The sequence below is a fragment of the Xenopus tropicalis genome, chromosome 5, assembly GCF_000004195.4.
Source record: "Xenopus tropicalis strain Nigerian chromosome 5, UCB_Xtro_10.0, whole genome shotgun sequence".
NCBI lineage: Eukaryota > Metazoa > Chordata > Amphibia > Anura > Pipidae > Xenopus > Xenopus tropicalis.
This window is the reverse complement of record NC_030681.2, coordinates 107,221,795-107,241,958: the sequence shown is the minus strand read 5'-3', so window position 1 is coordinate 107,241,958 and position 20,164 is coordinate 107,221,795. Positions and strand designations below refer to the sequence as shown.

Genomic DNA, 20,164 nt, shown 5'->3' with positions numbered 1-20,164 from the left:
TTGACTAGGCCACTCCAAAGTCTTCATTTTGTTTTTCTTCAGCCATTCAGAGGTGGATTTGCTGGTGTGTTTTGGGTCATTGTCCTGCTGCAGCACCCAAGATCGCTTCAGCTTGAGTTGACGAACAGATGGCCGGACATTCTCCTTCAGGATTTTTTGGTAGACCAGTAGAATTCATGGTTCCATCTATCACAGCAAGCCTTCCAGGTCCTGAAGCAGCAAAACAACCCCAGACCATCACACTACCACCACCATATTTTACTGTTGGTATGATGTTCTTTTTCTGAAATGCTGTGTTACTTTTACGCCAGATGTAACGGGACATGCACCTTCCAAAAAGTTCAACTTTTGTCTCGTCGGTCCACAAGGTATTTTCTCAAAAGTCTTGGCAATCATTGAGATGTTTTTTAGCAAAATTGAGATGAGCCATAATGTTCTTTTTGCTTAAAAGTGGTTTGCGCCTTGGAAATCTGCCATGCAGGCTGTTTTTGCCCAGTCTCTTTCTTATGGAGTCGTGAACACTGACCTTAATTGAGGCAAGTGAGGCCTGCAGTTCTTTAGATGTTGTCCTGGGGTCTTTTGTGGCCTCTCGGATGATTTGTCTCTGCGCTCTTGGGGTAATTTTGGTCGGCCGGCCACTCCTGGGAAGGTTCCCAAAGCTTTAGAAATGGCTTTATAACCTTTACCAGACTGATAGATCTCAATTACTTTTGTTCTCATTTGTTCCTGAATTTCTTTGGATCTTGGCATGATGTCTAGCTTTTGAGGTGCTTTTGGTCTACTTCTCTGTGTCAGGTAGCTCCTATTTAAGTGATTTCTTGATTGAAACAGGTGTGGCAGTAATCAGGCCTGGGGGTGACTACAGAAATTGATATTGAAATTGAAAATTGAAATTGATAAACCACAATTAAGTTATTTTTTTAACAAGGGGGCAATCACTTTTTCACACAGGGCCATGTAGATTTGGAGTTTTTTTTCTCCCTTAATAACGTAAACCTTCATTTAAAAACTGCATTTTTTGTTCAATTATGTTATCTTTGACTAATAGTTAACGGTTTTTGATGAGCAGAAACATTTAAGTGTGACAAACATGCAAAAGAATAAGAAATCAGGAAGGGGGCAAATAGTTTTTCACACCACTGTATGGTTCCATCATGATAATGGAATTAAAAGGGGATCGGAATATCATATATACAGAAATGTATTCTCAAGATGGGTGTTTGTGCCAAATTCCAGTGTTGCTCTTGTTCTAACTCACTTCTGGCTACATGGGGTTAGACAAACTGCGACAATTCAGTAGGGGAGGGGTGAGGGAGAGATTACTCTGTCGGCTTGTTCTAGATTTTGATAGTTTAGTTTCACCCCAAATTACAGTCGTGTACCTTTGCTATCCCTGTCTGTTTACATAGAAAATAATTCACCATTTAAAATGTTATTCTTGAACCAACAAATGTATTTTTTTTAGTTGTAATATTGGTGTGTAGGCAGCCATCTCAGTGCATTGTGTAATCGTGTTGATGGAAGCGCATGGAATTAAAAGAAAAAAACAAAATCTAGTGCAACACGTACAGATTTGCTTTGTGAATAAAACCTTAAAGGTGCTTTTAACATCCAAATCTAGTGCAAGACATACAAATTTGCTTTGTGATCCAAACATCAATGGTGCTTATGCATCAATCCAATGCAGTGTATCACACCTACTCAATGTGTCCAACATGAATGCTCACCAGACATGATTGGAATAAAATATGTAGAATAATCAATTCGGCTATTGATTGCAGTAAATCCTTAATCCTCAAAGTAATTGGATGTTAAAAGCACTTTTAAGGTTTTTTTCACAAAGCAAATCTGTACGTGTTGCACTAGATTTTGTTTTTTCTTTTAATTCCATGCGTTTCCATCAACACAATTGCACACATCTGAGGCCCATCTAAAAAGGGAGGGTTGTTTCTTAAGAGGAGGCAGCACACGATTATACAGTTTCTACAACACTGAAGACTTGATTTAAAAGATCTCCACTAAGAAGCGCTGAGTATTGGGGACCTTACCCTATAAACTGTTCATTTTATCTCAGTGCATTGTGCCTGAGTCTGAGCTTTCAGAAGGAGCCAGGGCTACAAATTAGAACTGCTTTCAGATAACACATTGTTTCTCCTACTCCCATGTAACTGGAGAAGTCCCAAGCCGGACTTGGACTTCTTACTATTGAGTGCTATTCCCATATCTATGACTTGTAGCAATACAGGCTATCTTGTTATCTTCCCATTGTTCTAATGATCAGCTGCTGGGAGGGGGATAATTTCACTCCAACTTGCAGTGCAGCAGTAAAGAATGACAGTATTTTATCACAGCACAAGTCACATGGCTGTGGCACCCTGGAAAATAAAGAACATTGCTAGCCCCATGTAAAATTTCAAAATTAAATATAAAAAAAATCAGTTTATGCTTTTAAAATTCAGGATTCTGTGGAGAAGGTCAATTAACTGATGTGCTTTGGAAAAAAAAAAAAAAGTTTTCCCATGACAGTTTCCTTGAAATTAGTAGGAAATTTTCAGCTGATGTGACCAATTATTCTGTACAGTCTTTACATGCAGTTTTCCAATGGCTACAGTACCTTATCAAAGCAGAAAAGGTTTATCATTCCGCACAGGTTGATCCTTTGTGGGCTGATACAGAAAATTCCTGCTTTCTCAAGTCTCCTTTGGGCATACATTATCCCTGCAGTGAGTGCAGCAGGAAGGGCAGGAGGAACTGCAATGGTGATAACATCGAGAGCCTTCAGTACCACCTCACCTGGGGCAGACTGACCAACAGTGAAAGAGAGAAAGTTATGTACACAAAGCATAAAGGCTCACTTATTACACATCCTATAAAAAACAGCCAAACGATTTTGATCCCCTACAAATTCTTGACTTAAGGAGAGAAGTAATAAATATACAGGTATATGCATTTTAGTTTTTATCTGGTTCGCAGGTTTGATTGAAATGAATACATATTGTGTACATCACACATTGCACTCATCTTGCATTGCCCATGCGATTAATTATTGAGCTGAACCGGAATCTGTGGTCTAAGTGTTTTCCTTTCTTTAAACTGTATTGGAAGTTAAATCAGGTTTATATATCTGGCTGAAACAATCACTGCTTCAGCTATAATGCCAGTGAACAAAGAGTTAAAAGTAACATTATAATTAGACATATTAGCAGAATGAGAGTGCGCTTTTATATTTAAAATATATTTGCAATGGACAGCAGATATGTAATTAATCAAAGAAAGATCTCTAAACATGAGTCTTTTTAGCAGACAATTTTTTTTTAGTTAATAAGCAATAAACATAACACATTAGGTAGTTCTAGTTTCATTGTTTTATTTTGTTTCCCAGAAACCTGGTATCCATAAAGTTCCAAACAACAGGAACTTCCCATTGACTGCTTGGGACCCCATATGGCAAAACGCTAAAGCAAAATCATATTTTAAATATATAGCTACATTACCCCAGATAGAGAAAATACGCAGACTGCATAGATCATTCCAATGAAGGCAGTTCCAATAAGTGTGCAAAGAAATATGACAGCATCTCGGTATAGCCTGTAATTCACAGGCTTAGGGTAGAGGATGGATCGCACAAGATCACCTTTAGCAGTGTTGAACCCTAAAATGCAAGATAAAAACAATTTTATTTCATAAATTGCAAACAACGGATTATAAAAAGTAATAACTAAAGAGCTAAAAATATCTTATCAAGCTGTGCAAGAATTCACAAGCCTCTTTTTACTTCATATTCTAAATTTGTAGAAACCTTAACCTCTGTTTTAGCATAAATGCACAAAGAAGTACATTGTTACCTGTTCTCAATACGACGGCTTTCACTGGGCTATTATAAGAAGCTTTAACCTGGATGACTTGAGTTCCACAGAAAAGAACATGCCTTTTGTAATCATGTACACTATGAACTTTCCATGGCTCAGTATTGTCTGTGTTAGGCAGGGGCGTCTTGGTTACTGGAATACTCTCCCCTGTACAAGGTATAAAAAAGTGTTTCATTTTATAAATGCATCAATAAAAGGAAGTATTTTTGACATATTTTGCTACTTTATTTACTAAGACCCCATCCATTAAGCTGGCCATACATGGCCCATGAAAGCTGCTGGCTCTGCCCCTCCGGACTGACTTGGCAACTTATCGGTGCTTGGGACTACCTGTTCTATAGTTTACTGGCTCATTGGACGAATTCCCACAGACTCCTGGTCAAAAATTGCGTCAGTTCAATTTGGTTTCGGCCAAAGGTGGCCAAGTCAGGCAAAGATCTGCTCATATGGCAGCTTTACTAAGCCTTATACTTCAAGTAAAGCTCATTTTAAAAAGTCAATGATAAATTTTTAAAACAGTAATGATTCTTCTTTAAAAAAGTAAACAATGTTTAAAGTAGACTCATAATATGAAACAGTTGGTCTAGGTGCACATGCCCCAGACCTTTAACTAGAGGAGAAATCAGCAATCATTCTTGGAAAAAATATGCTGTCACAAACTGTCCCACAGTGCCATGAAACACACAAGACTTTTTTGCACTATGTAAAAGGTGTTTCAAACATCTTAATAAATATTTAAGCAGCATATTTTCAACTGAGGTCCAGTTCATGACGCCTATTTTGTGCATCATTTAATTGCAGTCATCTACTACAGACTAATTCCAACACAAACAATCTGAATAAATTCAACAGGAAAATCCAAAATTACTTCACACTTTAAATGCTGCCTCTAGGATACCAGGCCTTGGATTGGTAAAGCAGAAATGTCGAAACAGTGAGGCTGTTGTGATTGGGTACAAATAGATTCAGTTAAGGATCCAATTGCTCTTAATGCACTAAGTAATTATGTCTGTGTGCTTGATTCCCTTGACATAGCGTTTAGATTATGTTATATCCATTACAAAATGTTTAAGATCTATAAAATTAAATGTATTAATTCTACATTTGTGGCTGTTTGTATGTTCACCAGCTGTGCTAGTTGCCCCTGTTGGCAGTGATCCCCAACCAGTGGCTCAGGAGAAACATGTTGCTCACCAACCCCTTGGATGTTGATCTCAGTGCCCCCAAACCAGGCAGATATTTTTGTATTCCTGTCTCGGTGGCAAATTTTGGTTGAATAAAAACAAGATTTACTACCAAATAAAGCTGATAGTGTGCATAGAGGCTACCTAATAGCCAATCTTAGCCCTGATTTGGCACCTCCATGAACTTTTATGATGCAGTTGTTGTTCTCCAAATCTTTTTACATTTGACTGTGGCTCACCAGTAAGAAAGTTTGGGGACCCCTGCCCTAACGAATGCATGATTAAGACAGGGCTCATGCTATGAGGAGCTGTCGGGTAAGCTAAACACAGAATTTAAGCATGTATTGGCAATAACCTATGATTGTATATCAGATCAGTATATGGCAACAAGTGTCGATGTTCTCCCTTCGGCTTATCTCAAACACTAATTCATACCTCTGTACTGCAATCACCTAATATGTGACTTGGTTCATAAAAGGCCACAGCGTTGGTTTTAAGCACCAGTCCAAAGGCAACTTGTCAGCTCCCATCACACACTGACTCCATAGGTGCCCCTGCCAACCTCTCTCTTTCTTATCCCTGTCCGACCTGAGACCGCTGTCCGGGAGGGACACACACCACTTCATTACATTACCATTGTTTAGAAATACTTTGGCATTTCTGTGAACTGATTGATTGTACCTCTGGTGTTTGTTTTTAGAACAATAAATAACAAAATGATCATAATGACTGCATGTACCTGTAAGCATACTTTCATTAACTATGCACCCTCCTTTAAAGAGCAGAGCGTCACATGGCAAAAGCGTGTTTCTTTTTATCACAAGAATGTCGCCAGGAGCTAAATGCCGAGATTCCAGATCAAAAATCCCTGCAGGAAAGATAAGGGGAGAAAGGCCTGAGGTCTATTTAAAAGTATATAATTTAACATAATACAAATCTAGGTTTACTGTTTTGGAGTAATTCACATTATGGCGCTTTATAAATAAATGTTAATGTAATGTAATGTAATGGAGTAAAACAAAGAAGTATATGCTTACCTCTATCTTCTCCATATACTGAAACAGTGATATTATTATGAGATTCAACTAGTTTGTGGAGTTTCACGGATTGCTAAACATTGAAAAAACAGAGGTGGATAATATATTACACCTTCATGAATTTTACAGTATGTGTTCCAACAAAAAGCCCTTTAGCTTCTGCCGTGTATCAGATTTGAGGCCAGATAAACGCAGGCTGAGAATTCAAAAAGCTTATTGATGTGCCTGCGCCTGGCAAACTCACTGGCTCCATGGAGTAGATTTTGGCAAAAAACTGCTTGAATATTCAACCAGGCTGATTCAATAGCTCTGGGCATAAGCACATCAATAAACTTTTTGGAGCATAAAAGCAGATACTTGCACTGCATTTATCAGCAGCCTAACTGGACTCTATAGCTACTGTTTCCCCATTGCCCCCTGCACCTGGATCTCTCTAAACAGTTACCATATTTATAGATAGCAGGAAGCCAATGGTACATTGAAAAAACCCAAGAACTCCCTTTCTCAAAACATACAGTTATGCTTAAAGGAGAAAGAAAGGTAAAAACTAAGTAAGCTTTATCAGAAAGGTCTATGTAAATACAGCCATAAGCACTCACAGAAATGCTGCACTGACTTCTCAGTGAAAATATTTCTTGTGTCTGTAATTCATGTGCAGAGACATGCAGCTCTCTGCTGTTTCCTCTCTCCTGCTCCCCCCTCCCTCAAGAATGCTAAGAACTCACTCCCCCCCTTAGGAATGTGGATATGAGCCAATCAGCAGGAAGATGACTCTTAGGGGCAGATTTACTAATCCACAAACGGACCGAAAGTGTCCGAATGCGGTTTTTCGTAATGATCGGTATTTTTGCGACTTTTTTGTCGCCGTCGTGACTTTTTCGTATGTCCCGCGATTTTTTCGTCGCCGTTACGACTTTATCGTATATTTTCCGCGACTTTTTCGTCGCCGTCGTGAAAAAATCGGATTGGTTTTTCCGCCGTTTACTATTGCACAATACGAAAAAATCACGACGGCGACGAAAAAGTTGCACAAAATACGATAAAGTCGTGATGCTGACGAAAAAATAGTGCAACGTACGAAAAAATGTGACAGCGACGAAAAAGTCACAAAATTTTCGTTTCCAATCCGATTTTTTCCCATTCGGGATTCGGATTTGTGGATTAGTAAATGTGCCCCATAGTCTAACTAACTGAGCATGTTCACTTGGTCTGGGTGTCTGTGCAGGAACGAGGCATTATGGGAATTTTCTTTACACAGCTCAGTGTTTTTTCTTCTGTTTGGCTTCTGATCATCTGAACAACAGAAATATGGGAGAGACTTAAGGGCACTATTGAGAGAACTGAAGGTATGCCTGCAGCTTGAGATTAACTCTTTATTATCCTTTCCTTCTCCTTTAAAGCACATATTGCATAGCAAAATGAAATGTTATTGTATCTTTTTTGCCTCTTTGTTGTCAAAGTATGACTGCATTCCCTGACAAACAATTAAGTGATACACCCAATGACATTGTGGCTGCTTAGGGCATTAAAAAATGGTTGCATATTTACTACTCACACAGCCATGGCACTTTATAACTGAAGAAAAATCAATATGGTAAAAAGTTTTGGCAGAAAACAAACTTCTATGAGAAAGAATGGAGTATATTGTAATCTGAAATAACTTGGCTCAAACTATATCACTGATGGAACATGTTGCGATCAAAATTGGGTTCAGCAAATTTGGAAATCCACCTTAAAAGGTACAATGTCCAGGTTCATAAATATGGTGCACTTTAGAAAATGTATTTCATGTAACATTATTTGGCTAAGATTTTTGTTGTGCTGCAACACCCATTATAATATATTTTTCCACTAATTAAAAACTAAAGTTGCAATTAAAAGATATTAAATATCAATTATATAACATGAAAACCATACCTGTCGTAGTGTGTACACTGATAAAAATATGCAAATCAGTGACATGAGTATAATCGCCACTGAATATTCAATGTATTCTTCAGCAAACCAAAGACACACACTGAAGAGCTGGAACACGTAAAATGGATTTAAAACCTGCACAAGGATGAAAATTAAAGGAGTATAACATGCTGGAAGCTTTAAAAAGTTAAAACAAAATATCTTCGGCATTATAAAATATCTTCGGCATTAAAGTTAATGTCTATATGATGCTAAAACATACAATACCTAGCATTAAAGGGGCAATATTTACCTGTTTCCAGCCAACAGGTATAAATAAATTACATATTTATTTTTTATTATAAACTACTTATTAATTACTATGTTTTTTGCTACTATGAGCTTTGTATAAACAAGTGTGCAGAGGGTTAGACTGCATGTTCTTTAGAAAATAGTTCTGTACTTATGTTAAATTTTGACTAAGAAGTTCTAGGGATTATTCCTAAAGGGGTTGCTACCTGAGGAAAAACTGACCCCTGCTAATTTGTTATATTATATTACTATGCTCACTTGTGTAAAATGTATTTAAATCACATTTTTTGTGATGTGATTTTTTTTTTTAATAGTTTTTACCTCTTTAACCAGTAATTTCCATATTGGAATAATGCCCACATCAATGATATTAGGTCCACAAATAAGCCTTCTGCAAAAAAATATACACAGTATCAGTGAGAATCAATGAATACAGATTATGTCAATTGCATGTAATTAGTATTATAACAGTCAGTTATGGATTTAAATATATAATATTTTAAACAGCTTGTCTTGCTGTGTAAATAAGATTACAAATAAACCTCAGAGGTGCTTTGTTAAGGGGAATGATAAGAATCTGTGCTAGCACTGGCGACAGATCTCCTGAAAATTCTGTGCTATTGTACAATATTAGCCACAAGTAAAATATATTATTTGCAGCAATCCACACATTGGGCACCTTAACTGATCCTCCTTTTTCTTGTGAGACAATAGCTCTGATCCAGACAGTATTTTATATAATATGAACGGTCTGCAATTAAAACACTGAGTGGTGACACAGGTATTGTGATCCGTCCTGCCGACAAAGGCGGCGGTATAGTTATTTTGAATTATTGTGATTATCGTGACGAGATTTTGCGTCAACTTGGTGATCACTCAGTGTATAAGAAATTGGTGACTGACCCTGGGGTAACCTTTAAGGCACGGGTACACGGGGTTGTGGATAGGGCATTTGAACAGGGTATGGTTGATGTACAGTTACGAGATTTTTTAAAGCATAATTATCCAAAATGCCCTGTGCTATACACATTGCCCAAAATACATAAGAGCCTAACGAATCCTCCGGGACGCCCGATAGTTTCTGGGCGTGACTCTTTATTACACCCTATTGGTATCTATTTAGATACAATGTTACAGCCAGTAGTTCGCAACATTCCCACATATTTAAAGGATACACCGCACTTACTTGAATGTATTAAACAAGTGGTGCTACCTGATGACGGCTCATGCTTACTAGCAAGCATGGATGTGGTTAGTTTATACACGATTATACCTCATTCTTCTGGCATTGATGCTGTTAGGCGGTCTTTGGCGGATTCAGGGGCATATGTTGGCCCACCAGTGCCTTTTATTTTGGAGCTATTGGATCTGGCCTTATCATTGAACTACTTTTGTTTTGAGCATAATTATTATTTACAAATAGCGGGCACGGCCATGGGGGCGGCGATGGCACCTGCCTACGCCTACCTTTATATGCACCAATACGAGCAACATTATATTATGCCAAGATTCGGACACAAACTCCTATTCTTTCGTCGCTATATCGACGATATGCTTATTGTTTGGCGGGGTACTGAGATGGAGTTTTGTGCAATGGTGGATGAGCTGAATAACCTGGGTAGCCCGGTACAGTTTACTTATGAGTTCAGCACAACAAGAATACACTTTTTGGATGTTGAACTTATCAGAAATGGTACACGGTTAGACTTTACTCTTTTTCGGAAACCGACTGATAAGAATGTTCTGTTGCATTACCAAAGTAGTCACCCTGAACCTATGAAAAAGTCACTACCCATTTCCCAATTCTGCAGAGTCCTAAGGAACAATTCGGTTCAGGACCTAGCAGAAAAACAGCTGGAAGAGATTTGGGTTTGTTTTAGTGAGAGGGGGTACCCGGACAACATTTTGCAGCAGGCATTTAAAATTGCACAGGAAAGATGCACAGGGGCTAAGAACCCTAGGAGTAGTGAGACAAGGCTGGTCTTTAGTACCAAGTACAATCAGAGTACGAGAGCCCTGGGTAAATTTGTTCGGGATCAGTGGAATATAGTTGGAGCTGACAGCGATTTAAGGAGAATAGTCCCGGAACCACCAATGATCTGCTATAGAAGGGGCACCAACCTCAGGGACCTTTTAGTTAAAAATGACCCGGTAAAATGCTATTCCCGACAACGGGGCACTTGGCTCACAGGGGCTAAACAGGGGTGTTTTCATTGCCCTAACTGTACCTCATGCCGATACATGACCCCAGGTGATTCATTTTTGCACCCACACACAGGGAAACGCTATAAAATTAGACATCGCATTACATGTACTACTTTGTATGTAATCTATTTGATTACATGTCCCTATGGGCTTTCATATGTGGGGAAGACGGATCAAACACTACGATTACGGATGGATGGGCATCGTTCGGCCATAAGCACGGCCTTCAGGGATGGTACAACCAATAAGCCTGTTGCCAAACATTTTCTAGAGATGGGGCACAGGTTGCCCACCTTTCATTACATTGCAATTGATCATGTGCCGCCCCTTACAAGGGGTGGTGATCGGGCCAGGCTACTTCTCCAAAGAGAGGTGTTTTGGATTAAAAAACTAGGTACTTTGGCACCGGCAGGGTTAAATGAACACTGCTCTTTTCTATGTTTTCTAGAGCAAAGGTGAGGAGATGTATTGCTGAGTTTGCTACACTGGCTACAATATTTGCCAGTTTGTGGTTAAGCATTTAATGTCTTTGTTTCCTTTTTTCTTTTCTGTATTTTCCCGTACCATCTATGGTTACATTTTCTGCATTATTTGTCAGTAGATAAGTATGAACTTTTTTAACTTGGTATTTCTTGCACTACATGCTCCCTTATGCATAACAATGACTTTGTTATGCTTTAGCCTACAGGGTTAACTATTCAGTCATGTGACTGGGATGGGAGTGTGGGGCTTGGGGGGGTGTCTAGAGGTTTTATCTATTTATTTGCTGATTTTAACTGTGTATGTGGTCTTGATAATGGTCTTAGGAGGAGACCGAAACGTTGGCCTGTTTTAACAGCATGTTTAAATAAAAGTAACGTTTTAATTTTTAAAAAATATCCTGGTGTGCACCCAATTCTTGGACTTCTGGATAATTAGACACATGGAGGTAGCACCCAGGTGATTTATATTACGGGTTTGGTGTGCTGAAAATTTTGTGGACTGTATATATATATATATTATATATATATATATATATATATATATATATATATATATATATACACATACATACATACATACATACATATACACAATCGAATCACGATCCGCACTTCCAATAACCAATTCAATCAGCTTGCTAAGTTGCCTGGGTGCCACTCAGGGATATATTCACATTTCAAAAAGATTGCTACGAGTGCACTCCTGGGTCTTTTCCATAAAAACGATCTTTATTATAACATTGCCATCTTATCAACATTTCGGCTCTGGCCTAGAGCCTTTTTCAAGATACAATGGCCACATAAAAGCTTTACATTAAATACACCCAATGTTGCAGGCGTGTCCCAACTGCTCCCCAAACACCTCCCCCTCCTTTAAAGGGATGGTGTAAAAAAATCTCCCACGAAAAGATATATAAAGTGAAAGTAGTCTGTCTTCTAGTGTTTCTAGTACTCCTAACCCTAGCCTTATCTTGTGCTCAAAAAACAATTGAACTGACAATATTTGTTCAACCCCTTTGGGGCCAGTGTCCCCAATCTTTTAATCCAGTACGTTTCTCGCTGTAAGAGGATTCGGGCTCTATCCCCTCCTCGTCTAGGGGCCGGGACATGATCTATCCCTATATACTTAAACGTAGGTAATCTATGTCCCACTTCCAAAAAATGTTTAGCCACTGGCTTCACTGTTTTTTGGTCACGGAAGGCAGTACTTATTGCAGACCTATGTCCGTCCATCCGGATCCGAAGAGTTAGATCTGTTTTTCCAACATATGACAATCCACATGGACAAGTCACCATGTAGATCACATATGTTGTGGTACATGTAATATGATGTTTGATCTGAATTTTCGGTCCTGTTTGTGCGAAAATATTCACCAGGGGTCATAAATCTGCACGATGTGCAGCTTGGGCATTTAAAACACCCTGGTTTGTTCCCTTTCAGCCACATTGTATCCTGTTTTTGGTAGCTTTTAACGGGATCGGTCACCACCAATAGATCACGCAAATTTTGGCCCCTTGTGTATGCCATAGTTGGAGGCTCAGGGCATAACTTCGCCAAATCCCGATCTGCCTTTACAATAGACCAATTTGTTTTTACCAATTTACTTATCTGTTCAGAGGCAACGTTATATCTCGTGGCAAAGATCAGCCGATCCTTGCCCTTTACTCTCCCAAGGTTCGAGGATCTGACCCTATCTATAGCCGTATCTAGGGCCCTCTGTAATATCGCATCCTCGTACCCCCTTTCTCTGAATCTGACCCACATCTGATCAATTTGTTCCTTACATTTCTCATTATTAGAATTATTGCGTAGGACCCTACAGAACTGTGAAATCGGAAGGGCCCTTTTAAGCATGAACGGATGACAGCTAGACCTATGTAACAAAGTGTTTCTATCTGTGGATTTACGATAGAGGGAATGGTGTAACATCCCTTGCTCCCACCATATTTCGATATCTAAAAATTGGATTTTATGCTGATCACAGCTGGCCGTGAAGCGAATCGGTGAGGGCAGAGCATTTAATCTATCTACCATCTCAAAAAATGATTTTTGATCTCCCCTCCAAATGATAAAGACATCATCGATGAACCTCTTGTAACATACTAATCAATCACCATACACCTGCAATATATTTTGTGTCTCGTATTGACACATATACAAATTTGCATATGCCGGGGCCATCGGGGCACCCATCGCCGTACCTGTTTTCTGGCGATAAAATTGGTGTTCAAAATAATAATTTAAATTAAGGCACAACTCCAACATCGACAAAAGCAATTGTACAGAGGGACCATTATATGCATTACAGTTAATAACACTCTCATTAACCGCTCTTAGCCCCTCCTGGTGGGGGATGCATGTGTATAAACTAGAGACATCAGCAGTTGCCAAACAGATGTCTCCCTCCCTCGATAAATTAATACCACGGATACACTCCAGAAAATGTGGGGTATCTTTAAGATAAGTGGAGGTTTGTTGAACAACTGGTTGCAATAACCGATCTAAATATAACCCCAAAGGATGCAATAGGCTTTCCCTCGTCGACACTATGGGCCTCCCCAGTGGGGGATTAAGGCCCTTGTGCACCTTTGGCAGAGTATACAATATAGGGCATTTTGGGAATTCTTGTATCAGAAAAGCTCTCTCTCCCTCCGAAATCCACTTGTTCACAAAAGCCTCATCAATTAAAGTATCCACCCGCTTTTTATATGCAGATATGGAAGACCACCCAGAAAGTAACTATACCGATTTTTAAACTATCCTCTCATAAACTAACTGCGGGGGAAGAAGGCACTGTTGAGTAAAGGACTGTCATATGTTCCTACGGTACCATTTGACTCATTTCAATTTGATGTTGAACTGTTTAAGTTCACAAGGTTATTGGACCTGAAAGATTTCTTTAAAAGTGAGCCAGGTATAAATGTTAACGTGGGAGGCCCAAAACTGAAAAGCTTATTTTGCCCAAAAACGACAAATCCTTGCATCAAAATATTTAAGACAACTATGGAAACGGGTGTAGCTAATCTTATGAAAAATCCTCATAAAGTGAATCTCTCTTATAGTGAGAAACAAGCATTACAATCCCTACAAAATGATCACAGATCATTGTGAGACCAGCAGACAAAGGTGGGGGGATTGTTATTTTAAATTATGTGGATTATAGGAGCAAAATACTTGTACAGTTACAAGACACTAAGGTATACAAATGTTTAAGGTCAGATCCCATATCTGCATATAAAAAGCGGGTGGATACTTTAATTGATAAGGCTTTTGTGAACAAGTGGATTTCGGAGGGAGAGAGAGCTTTTCTGATACAAGAATTCCCGAAATGCCCTATATTGTATACTCTGCCAAAGGTGCACAAGGGCCTTAATCCCCCACCAGGGAGGCCCATAGTGTCGGTGAGGGAAAGCCTATTGCATCCTTTGGGGTTATATTTAGATCGGTTATTGCAACCAGTTGTTCAACAAACCTCCACTTATCTTAAAGATACCCCGCAGGAATCACTGTAACGAAAAGGTCCTTTATTTGGACATCATTTCTATGCGTTTCGATCCCCAAGGGACCGTCACTCATAGTTAAATACAAACATAAACCAATCAGAGAAAACCACCTATTAACTAAGGGGCTGATTTACTAACCCACGAACGGGTCGAAATGAGTCCGATTGCGTTTTTTTCGTAAAGATCGGTATTTTGCGATTTTTTCGTATTTTTTGCGATTTTTTTCGGCGTCTTTATGAATTTTTCGTTACCAATACGATTTTTGCGTAAAAACGCGAGTTTTTCGTAGCGTTAAAACTTACGCGAAAAGTTGCGCTTTTTTCGTAGCGTTAAAACTTACGCGAAACTTCGCACCTTTTAAGTTTTAACGCTACGAAAAAGGCGCAACTTTTCGCGTAAGTTTTAACGTTACGGAAAAATCGCAAGATTTTACGCAACTTTCGTAAAGGCTAAGAAAAACTCGCGTTTTTACGCAAAAATCGTATTGGTAACGAAAAATTCGTAAAGATGCCGAAAAAAATCGCAAAACATACGAAAAAGTCGCAAAATGTTCGTTTTCAAGTCGGAACTTTTCCAATTCGGGTCGGATTCGTGGGTTAGTAAATCAGCCCCTAAGTGTTAATTGAAAACGCGTAGAAACGATGTCCAAATAAAAGACCTTTTTGTTACATTGATTCCTGTGCCGTGTGTGCTCTCTTTGGAGTTGATTATATATCAACCTATATTTATTTATATATATATATATATATATATATATATATATATATATATATATATATAAATAAATAAACCCTTCCATAAAGCAAGATAAAGGCTTCTATTGTTTGACAGAATGCAATTAGGAATAATCAAATGAATAGCAGAAAATGCACTAATACTTCCAAACATTGAGTAAAACAGTTATTTCCAAACTACATTACGTTACATAATAATTCATTGTTTTTAAGCAAAAGTAAACACTTTTTATTCTACTGACAGTATTCATTTAGACTGTATGTAATAGTTATTGGCCAAAGGTTATAAGCACAGGTATTATATGTCCAAGCTTTACTTAGGATTTCTTACCTTATACCTTCTTCTTCTAATGCTACCCCAGACTCAAACATTGCATGTATAGATGAACACGAGTAGTGGTCCTCAAGAATTCTGAAACAATACTTTGTATAAGATACAATAAAAATCATTTTAGATGGGGTTGGTGGAAGTAGAGTGCAGGAGACAAACATGAAAAACATACCCAGCTTTTGTAAACTGCTTTTCAATGTTATCCCAAATGTAGCGGATTTTTTGAACCTGTACATATCGAACCTGAGGTGAAAAGTGAAGGTCAACAGCAATTACTGCAAATCCATTCAAAAGTGTATGTATATACAGTATCAGGTTTCTATATATTTATACTTATATATTTAAACTTATCCTAGAAAAATAAAAATAACTTAGCAAGTGGCATTAACAAAATTGCATACAGAATTATTAAAGAGATCACTAACACTCAAGATATACAATGTACATGGGTATTCTACAGACCCACAGGTATATAGCACAGTCACATCTGGAAACAAAAGACTGAGCACAAAATAATTCAGGCAACACTCAAACGCATCCATAATTGTAGACTCACTAAAAGAGCTTCTATATTAAAGTGATACACCCAGAGAGATTGTTTTATTGGAGATTATCAGTAAAATGTCTTTGCAGCAGGCACGGGTGGAGTGAGGTATGTAGTAAGTTAGAGTTTTGCCAGTCCTAACTGCCAGATCCTAGCATTGCCTCCAACCCTGAGACAAGTTTGCATGCACAGTGCAGCATCCAGAGGAAAAAAGGGGGCAGAACCTGAATCTACTTTGTCTCCAAAGGGCAGAGGGGGGAAAACAGAGGGGCTAACCAAAGAGCAGAGGGGCAAACCACAGCAGGTATACGGACATTTCCTTTTAAAAACTGTCAATTAAATGTTTACAGTTTATTTATATTCTACTTTAAAGGGGTGTACCTTTAGCTTTGCTTTCATTATTATGATGTTAATACAAGGTAAAAGGATGATCTATAGATCAGTGAGAAAGAAATTGAATTGGGGGCTTGCAGTTTTAATATCAAGCATAATGGGGACTTAAGGTACCCCCCAGTGATTAAGATTGCTTACCTGATACCCTAGGCTAGTTTTCCTATTATTTATATAGTGCCACAAGGGTACGCAGCCAGCGCCGGATTTCTAAATGACGCGCCCCGAGGCCGCCCCCATTCGGCGCCCCCTACCGCCCCCACCCGCAGTACGAGCGCGCATGCGCAAACCACCTCCTCCTCCCCTGCCGCCGCGCTGACGCGCATGCGCATGCGCCAAAGTTAAAACTCCCATACGGAGCAGTGGGGAGAGGTCCCCATTGCTCCGTATGGGAGCAAAATTTTAAAAATTTGCGTGCGGCGGGGCGGCATGCCGCCCCTATGTTTATGCCGCCCTAGGCCCGGGCCTTTGTGGCCTCGCCACAAATCCGGGCCTGTACGCAGCACTGTAAAATCTTACAATATACAAAATTACACACAAGGAGGACAAGTGTTATAATAAATAAGTTAACAAGGCCCTCTGGCCAACAGCCTGTATCCAATCAACGTGTTTAGATTGGTTGGCCCTAAGACTCAAATCAGTCCAATATTGCTCATCTCAAGGTTGTGGAAATATCCTTGGGGTGTAGTGCAACTACAACTCACTTAGGCTGTGTGCAAAGTAAATGAAAGAATGGGCACCAGAAGGTTATTTTCTGGTAAACCAGAACTTAACTTGTTTATTGTCCAACACAAATTACTCACAGGATTAGTACAATACTCACTCATATGAGTTATCAGATAAATGCACAGAACGTAGAAGAATATGGTGTCCACTGGTTTATCCCACCTCATCCAAGGGTGGGAAAGGTAAAGACCACCAACCAGCACGGCACCCCTGTAGAGAGTAGCCTGGACAAGTATATGTGTCCTCATGATGTATACCAGTGCTGTCCAACTTCTGTGGTACAGAGGGCCGGAATTTTTCAAGCCAATGTGGTAGAGGGCCGATAATGAAAGCCAGATTAACCACTACCCCTTTTTAAACCACACCCGCCACACCAAAACCACACCCATGTTATCACAAGAGCTTTTAAGACTATACCCACATTAATGGTGGTAGCACAGCAAAACTCAAAATGGTTGGTGCTCACTGTAGGGATATCACCCTTCATTCATATGTGAAAGAATTATATTATGTCTTATTAAGACTCAACCTCCTCTTCACCTGTGGATAGCACAACAACCCTCAGCACAGAACTCCCAGAACAAACCCCTGTCAGGTTCACCTCCCACAGGCAGCATAGGGCAGGCAAAGTATGGCACACACAAGCTGCATAGGGCAGGTAGAGTATGGCACATACAGGCAGGGTAGGGCAGGCAGAGTATGGCACACACAGGCAGCATAGGGCAGGTAGAGTATGGCACACACAGGCAGCATAGGGCAGGCAGAGTATGGCACACACAGGCAGGGTAGGGCAAGCAGAGTACGGCACACACAAGCAACATAGGGCAGGCAGAGTATGGGACACACAGGCAGCATAGGGCAGGCAGAGTATGGCACACACAGGCAGGGTAGGGCAGGCAGAGTATGTGCCATACTCTGCCTGCCCTACCCTGCCTATGTGTGCCATACTCTTTCTGCTCTATGCTGCCTGTGTGTATGGCACACACAGACAGCATACACTGACACAATGCTGGCACTGCTCCTACAGTTTGTCTGAGGTGTGAACAGGGGAACAATGTGTGTGATTAGAGCCTGAGCCTGAGGTGTGAACAATGCAGGGGTGAACAATGTAGGGATTAAAAGGTGTGAACAGTACAGGAGATTACATATTTAAACAATACAGGGGGATTACAGGCTGAATATGAGGTGTGAACCATGTAATCTAAGTAATGATACCATTTAAAGCTTCCACAAAGGTAAACCATCAAAGCAGCCAGACAGGTGGGGGGGGCCACACAGATTGGGGCCGCCCTGATGTATACCATAGCAGCCAAGGATCCTTCACAGCCAACTATGGATCAGGGAAAGGAACAGACCTGATACCTGTGTCTTAACTGTGTCCTGCTCTAAGGCAACAGTGCCTGTAGGGAAGAGTACTTCCTGCTAATCTCTCCTGGCTGGAGCCAGAACCTGCTCTTTCTACCTAATCTCACTTTCCTTAACAGTGCTCTTATAGATATTATCCTAACACTTACTAATCCTCATTGACGGGATCTCTGTTCCCAGACTTCACTAGAGCTAGATGCAGATTCTAGGGTAGAAGGCTTTACTGGGGCCCTGTTGATCCCAGGCTCAGTGGAACTTCAACAGATGCAGCCAAAGAGGAAGACCCACCCCTGAACTAAGCACTATATTAGAGTGCCAAGGGAGAGGTCTGCCTATTATCCTATAAGGCACAAATGCTAATGGCACACTAGATACATAGGTTTTCGCCCAGTAACAGGATAAAGAAGGAAATGGTAGGGTTTAAAGCCATAGGGGCATATTAACCCTATGGGTCCATACATGTATTTTCCCAGTAAGCATTCTGCTGTTATGTATAGTTTAGTACATATCATGTGTTGCTAGGCATTGCTCCATATGCAAAATGACAGCATGTCCTTTGTGAAACCAGAAAGCCATTGTAACCACATCATTTGATTGTACTGCCTTCTCATGCAAATCACCCCCTCCTGTCAGTCTATTCATTTGTCGGCAGTCCTTGCAGTAACACAAAACACATATCTGTGTGCAAAATTATCTGTCCATTAAAACATGAATACATGCAAGCTGAGACTACTTTCTGTCTACCATAAACACATTCATATAGTGTTTATTATCACCCATTTCACCACAAGAAGAAACAAACCCATGAACACCATGATCATATTTGCTCTCATTTTTCAACCTGAAGCATATTAATCAAAGCCAATGTTGTTGTGTATTATAAGAAATAGTGTACCACCCACTTTAAAGTAGAAGGATATTAGATGTCATCTCATAATTCCATGATCTATATAGAAGCATTCCACCTGTAACCTTGTACCTTAATATGGGCATCGACCTCCCTGTGTAGTAATGTAATATACTTTCTTTTACAATAAGAGGTTTCCATTATCACACATTTTATTGTTGCTAAGACCCAGCCTCACCCTAAAACATTATATGCCTTCCACCTCCCTTGATCTATTCCTGTGAGAAAAAGTCTCAGGGAGAATAGCTGGTTTGCAGGTTTTCTACATGGGCCTGCAGGGCCATCAACAGGAAGGGTACAAGCAGCAAAATTATTATTTTTTTGGAACAATATGATGGGCCCATGCTGGCCAGCTAGCAGAGACCCTGAAAGCTTTGACCTTGTACGCAGACACACATCCTCCCAAACTGATGTGAAGTGCTCCATCACTGTCATCATAACCATGCTTGACTGCTGCTTTTCTGCAGATGCTAGCAGGATCTTCAAAAATGTAAATCTTATTTGCCAACCCAATGCAGAAATTGTGGTTGGAGAGAGTACGGTACAATAGAAAGAAGAGTGGAGTTTAAAAATGATGGCATGCACTGGACCTAGTTCATAGAACTGGGTCAGGTCAAAGCTTTTTAATACCACACTCTAGAGCTCATCTAACCCTATAAATGACAATATAAAAGCTTT

The 20,164-nt window shown here is 39.8% G+C and overlaps 1 protein-coding gene across 2 annotated transcripts in view; it reads right to left on the bottom strand.

The window, feature by feature from the left end:
* The window catches only part of atp13a4 (ATPase type 13A4), a 61,082-nt gene that overhangs the window by 27,315 nt on the left and 13,603 nt on the right, over positions 1–20,164 (bottom strand). For both annotated transcript variants that reach the window (NM_001200048.1, XM_031901591.1), the window contains 9 exon segments: positions 2,615–2,803; positions 3,495–3,652; positions 3,846–4,016; positions 5,793–5,921; positions 6,091–6,163; positions 8,008–8,142; positions 8,620–8,689; positions 15,555–15,635; positions 15,727–15,797. In NM_001200048.1, the coding sequence (NP_001186977.1) occupies positions 2,615–2,803; positions 3,495–3,652; positions 3,846–4,016; positions 5,793–5,921; positions 6,091–6,163; positions 8,008–8,142; positions 8,620–8,689; positions 15,555–15,635; positions 15,727–15,797 (1,077 nt within the window).